Here is a 5,464-nt window from a genome sequence, read left to right as displayed (position 1 = left end):
TGGGGAAATTAGCCCAAGGTTTAGCTGTCATCACTCTCTCCCAGGGTGTGCTTGTCAAAGAGATATTCTGCCATGCCAGATTCGGGGGCTCCCATCTTGCGCAAGTTGGTTACGTAGTCACCCAATTCTTTGATGGATTTCACCTGCTCATTCAAGTAATGTGTCGCAATGAAGTCACACAAGTGGGGGTCGTTTTTGTCAGTAGCCAGTTTGTGCAGTTCCAGTAGTGACTGGTTCACATTTTTTTCCAAGTGTAATGCACACTCCATGGCATTCAGCCCATTCTCCCAGTCATCATGGTCTGGTTTCTTGATGTCCTGAAGGAAGATGCGGCCACTGCGTTGGTTTTGCAGCTTCATCAGTTTCTCAGCATGCTCCCTCTCCTCATGAGATTGGTGAAGAAAATATTTGGCAAAGTTCTTCAAAGCCACATCATCGCGGTCAAAGTAGTATGACATGGACAGGTAGACGTAGGAGGCGTAGAGTTCCAGGTTGATCTGGCGGTTGATGGCGGCCTCCGAGTCCTGGTGGTAGTTCTGGCGCACCTGCGAGGTGGACGCGGTCGTCATGGCGGCGGCTGAGGATGGGCAGGGACGGCGGCGTGGCGACGGCGGCCTCGAGGAGGTCGGAGGGCGCGGCGAGGCAGTGGCAGAGGTGGAGGGCTGGCTCGGAGCGGTCAGCCGGGGCGAGAGACGAGCGCCGGGTTCCGTCCAAGCACTGTTGAAGCAGGAAGCCGCGGCGACTCTCGGCGCAGGACGTCTCGAGTGTCATTTTTATGTGCAGAAGTTTCAGATTTTGGAGCATTTTGGATTTCAGATTGCTGGACTTAGGATGTTCAACCCGTAGTAACTGGAAATAAGTTGGTTTGATTGTGAAGGGTCTGAGTAAATACTTTCTGCAGGTTGCATTAAATTTGAGTTTATAACATTTAACAGAACAGTTAATCTACTAGCCATCTGTCTGTCTGATCTAAATATTACATCTCTGTCTTTGATAGCCTCTGCCTTAGTAGCTTTAAATAGAGTTCACTGTATTTCAAGATAAAACACAATAACTGTGGTTATTGTATTGTATTGAATTGTATTCATTTGACTAAAGGATTTATGAACATATAGGCTGAAATAAATTCATTTTGGAACTGGCACCAATTTTTCCCCCCAATTTTATTTTGAGACATTAAGAAGGGTAACAAAAGGATGGAGAATAATATATACCCACCTATTTACCTCCCAGAATTGTTGTTGTTATACTTGCTTTTCTATTCCAAAAAATTATTTATCAAGTTTCTTTTTCTTTTTTTCCCAGCATAAACCTTCTTTTTTTTTTGAGTTGGAGTCTCACTCAGTCGCCCAGACTGGAGTGCAGTGGCCGCTCTTGGCCACCCCAACCTCTACCTGCTGGGCTCTGGCAGTCCTTCCGCCTCAGCCTTCCAAGTAGCTGGAACTACAGGTGTGTGCTACCACGCCCAGCTAATAAACCTTCTTTTACTTTAAAAACATAAAAACAGGTTAGTCACACACTGTATTTAGAGTTGAGGTCCTCTTTGTTCCTTTCTTTTAAGAGATGGGGATCTCATATTTCCCAGGTTAGTCCTGAACTCCTGGACTCAGGTAATCCTCCTACATTGGCCTCCCAAGTAGCATAGACTACAGGCACGTGGCATTGCACCTAGCTGGAAACGTCCCTCGTGTTATCCACTCTCAATCTCATTACTGTCCCCCTCTCCATAGGGAATAATCACTATTATAGAAATTTTTAAAGTAATATGTAAATTTTATGATTTTTAAAAACTAACATAATAATTTTGTATATTAACTTAAAAAAAAAGCCATGAATTTATTGCAAATCTAGAAGTGCCAGAATGTCACTAACACAGAACAAATCAGTAATCTTGTTTTCTTCCAAACATTTAAAGCCTTGATTATTGTCATACTGAAATCGACATGCTTTTTTTTCCCTGCATTTAGCTGAAGGAGCAGAGAATAGACCTCTGAGCTTTCAGTTATAAATATTCAGTTGTACTGACCATTCATAGTAAAAATAGGTTGTAAAGTGCTGAAGTCATGTACGTCTACAAAACTGCCACAGACTCAGAGTTCTCAAGCAGTGACAGAGTTGCTGTATCTACCTTGTTTTACGTGTGTGTATTTTTGGCAGACACTTGGTCATTTTCTCCCTCACCCTCCCCAAGGCTTTATAAATCATTCTATCTCTATGACTGATAAAACGCTTTACAAAATGTAGCAGGTGGTGATGAACTGTGTTACTTTCATTTCAGTGCAGAGAAATATTCAACTTTGTGTGCATAACTTATTTTTAAAGAAATGATCATACTTTAATTTTTTTGGTATATCTTAGGTTGGGAGGGGAAATTCATGAAGATAAGGTTGGAGTCAACTTGTATGTGTACTCTGAGAAAAGCAATAATGAACAGGACTGAGTTTTTTATGTTTCTTTTAGAGATCTGCATCCTGACCTGAAAGGACAGTTGAAGGAACTCAGAAAGCATCTAGTGGAGAGCACCAATGAAATGGCACCTTTAAAAGTTTGGCAGTTACAAGGTAATAAAAATGTGGTGAAGTCATTGGCCAGCTTTTTGGCTAAATTTTGTGGCATTAAAAGTGAAGAATTCTAATTTAATTGTGTATAGTTACATGATTCTGAGAGTACCACCGATTTTAAAGGTAAGAGTGATTAATTATGATTACTCAGAGAAGAAAGTTATTTTGTAGACAGTACTAGGTACAAGTAATATTATATAAACAAATGCCAGATATTTCTTTGTGTGACCAGATATATCTTATAATACTAGGAAAATATCGCATAGTCTTTAAGTTCCTGTATGTGTAAATTTCTTCAACTGAGTATTTGTAGAGTGTTAAAGGTATTGAGTTTTTTTCCAACATGATTTACTAAAAATCTTAATGCAGTATTTTGTGACATGTTGTAAATTCAGAAAAGGGAACAGAATTTGGGCTTGATTTTATTGTCTAAGTGCGTTAGTGTGTTCTATGCAGGTGTATCAGGAATGGTTCAGTAACATTTTAGGGATCTAGGAAGTGAGTGAAACCTGAAGTTAAACCGTGGACACTCTGTGGGATGGTTGCATTCTGAGATGTTCTTAATCACCCAGGAAGTATAATGGGAAGCGAATGGTTTTCTTCGTTCCCGCCCCTCCTGGCGTTGGAGTGATTAACTTTGTGTCTGATGTTGTTGCAGATCTCAGTTTCCAGACTGCTGCCCGAATCTTGGCTGCTCCTGTTGAGTTGGCTTTGGTGGTGATGAAGGATCTTAGTCAGAGTTTTCCTGCTAAAGCCAGGTATCACAGAGCACGGCTTTGCTGCCTTCTTCTCCCAGTATGACACCCAGGTATCCTCATGTTTACATGCCAGATGCGGTGATTAAGATACAATTGGCAGCCGGGCTCGGTGGCTCAGCCTGTAGCACCGCATTTTGGGAGGCTGAGGGGAGTGGATTGCCTGAGCCCTCAGGTTCGAGACTCGCCTGGGCAACTTGGTGAGACCTCAGCTCAACAATAAATAAATTTAAAAAATTAGCCAGGCGTGGTAGCGCGTGCCTGTAGTTCTAGCTACTTGGAAGGCTGAGCAGAAGGGTCACCGGAGCCCAGCTGGTCGAGGCTGCTGTGGCCAGAAGCATGCCATTGCACTCCAGTCTGGGTGACAGAGTGAGATTCCAACTCAAAAAAAAGAAATAATAAAAAAAAACCATAAAATAAAAAAGATACAAAAAGCTTAGAAAGTTGAAATTCTCCCTGCCACCACTACTGCTGTGGATGGTGCTCTGTTCTGAGAAGGCAAGACCATGTTTTGTGTGGCTGAAGAGGCAGATACAGGTTGTGCTCCTGGTGCTGCCACTTCCTGCTTGTGTGATCTTTGTCAATAAACAACTTCTCTTTATTTACCTTACTTTCCTTGGCAGTGGTCTGGGATTAAAAATACCTGCCTTTGAGGATTGGATGAATCACAAAATATATACCAATGTTACTAATCTTGAGTTTGACACAGACCATAGTGGTTTTCTTTAAAGTGTTTCATAGATATCATTTTATTGAATCTTGATGAAGAAACTGATTCACTGAGGCTATGTAGACGTGTTCATAGTGACAGAATAATAATAATGCAGTTTTCTCTCTCTTTTTTTTTTTAAGTCAGAGTCTTACTCTGTTGTCCACCCTAGAGTGCAGTGGCACAATCACAGCTACCACAACCTTGACCTGCTGGGCTCAGGTGATCCTTTCACCTCAGCCTTCCAAGTAGCTGGAACTACAGATGAGCACCACCATGCCTGGCTAATTTTTTGATTGATTGTAGAAATGAGGTCTCACCAAGTTACCTAGGCTGCTCTGGGAACCCTGGGCTCAGTCAATCCTCTCACCTCGGCCTCCAGTCAAAAGTGCTGGGATAATCGGGCATGAGCCACTGCCCCCGACTGAATGCAGCTTTCTGACATTGCATTCATTCTGTTCTGTAATGTTGCTCCATATCTCATAAATGCAAGGCAAAATTGGTTTTAAAAACCAACTTTTTGGAAATTACTGACTTCAATGATTGCCAGTTTTTTTTATTAACTCAATGTTTTGACTTCTGATAGGAGATGTTTTATAAACAAATGTATTTGATTATCATGATTTATGATATTACAGTAGGACTTACACATCATATCATAAATTATTTTTTTTTTTTTTTTTTTGAGTTTAAGTCTCACTCTGTCGCCTAGACTGGAGTGCAGTGGCACGCTCCTGGCCATCGCAGCCTCAACCTGCTGGACTCCGGCGATCCTTCCGCTCATCCTCATAAATTCTTATGTAGTGAATTCTCATGTAGACCAGCATGCTACTTGGAGATATAATACATGGAGGAACCCCTATCTACCATGAGTGCTTAAGTGGGATGAGCAGTCTGCTGCCTTAGTTTATTTAGCATTGTCCTTTAGTCTTGAGTGTTAGAACTCATACACAGTAATTGGGTTGCATATATTTAACTAAGAACTTGGAAACAACTGCACTTGCTTTAAAATGCTGTTATTACTGCTATTTTTCTTTGATATTATAGCTTATAGTAATGAAAAATATGCACATCTGAGAGAGGAGAAATGTGCTTATCAATTGTAGAGGTTTAAGGTTTTTTTCCTTTTAATATTTTATAATTTATTGAGCAATGTGTTTCACTTTTTAAAATATGGAAATTGATGACATTTATATCAGATGTTAAACCTAACCTGATAATGTTTTTATTTCCTTAGAGCAATAACGAAAACAGCTGTGAATTCGGAACTTAGAATGGAAGTAGAAGAGAATCAGAAGGTAGTAACTAAGGGAAAAAGACTGACCTTTCTGTTTTGGATTGTATCTGTAAAGATGAGGAACTCTGAATTTAATCAATGGTTTTTTGTGTTTTTTTTGAGTTGGAGTCTCACTCTGTCACTCAGACTGGAGTGCAGTGGC

The 5,464-nt window shown here is 40.8% G+C and overlaps 2 protein-coding genes across 8 annotated transcripts in view; one reads left to right on the top strand and one right to left on the bottom strand.

Annotated features, from left to right (window-relative positions):
• Positions 1-5,464, top strand: part of UGGT1 (UDP-glucose glycoprotein glucosyltransferase 1) — a 123,923-nt gene that overhangs the window by 39,830 nt on the left and 78,629 nt on the right. The window contains exons 11-13 of the mRNA XM_021717310.1: positions 2,461-2,561; positions 3,220-3,319; positions 5,263-5,323. Of these exons, the coding sequence (XP_021572985.1) occupies positions 2,461-2,561; positions 3,220-3,319; positions 5,263-5,323 (262 nt within the window). The remainder of the gene's footprint in view (positions 1-2,460; positions 2,562-3,219; positions 3,320-5,262; positions 5,324-5,464) is intronic.
• LOC103269926 (ferritin heavy chain) overlaps positions 1-5,464 on the bottom strand; it is a 26,359-nt gene that overhangs the window by 2,659 nt on the left and 18,236 nt on the right. The window contains exons 2-3 of one of the 7 annotated variants that reach the window (XM_021717303.1): positions 5,280-5,281; positions 1-675 (exon numbers count right to left, since the gene is read on the bottom strand). In XM_021717303.1, the coding sequence (XP_021572978.1) occupies positions 21-569 (549 nt within the window). In that variant the 5' untranslated portion in view covers positions 570-675; positions 5,280-5,281 and the 3' untranslated portion in view covers positions 1-20. Of the gene's footprint in view, positions 760-5,279; positions 5,282-5,464 lie in introns of those variants that run through there. The other 6 variants (XM_021717304.1, XM_021717305.1, XM_021717306.1 and 3 more) reach the window with 6 other exon arrangements.

The sequence above is a fragment of the Carlito syrichta genome, unplaced genomic scaffold, assembly GCF_000164805.1.
Source record: "Carlito syrichta isolate Samal-C Ts95f unplaced genomic scaffold, Tarsius_syrichta-2.0.1 Scaffold309641, whole genome shotgun sequence".
In the NCBI taxonomy this organism is placed as follows: Eukaryota; Metazoa; Chordata; class Mammalia; order Primates; family Tarsiidae; genus Carlito; species Carlito syrichta.
The sequence above is the reverse complement of the archived record's forward strand: the minus strand, read 5'-3'. Positions and strand labels throughout refer to the sequence as shown.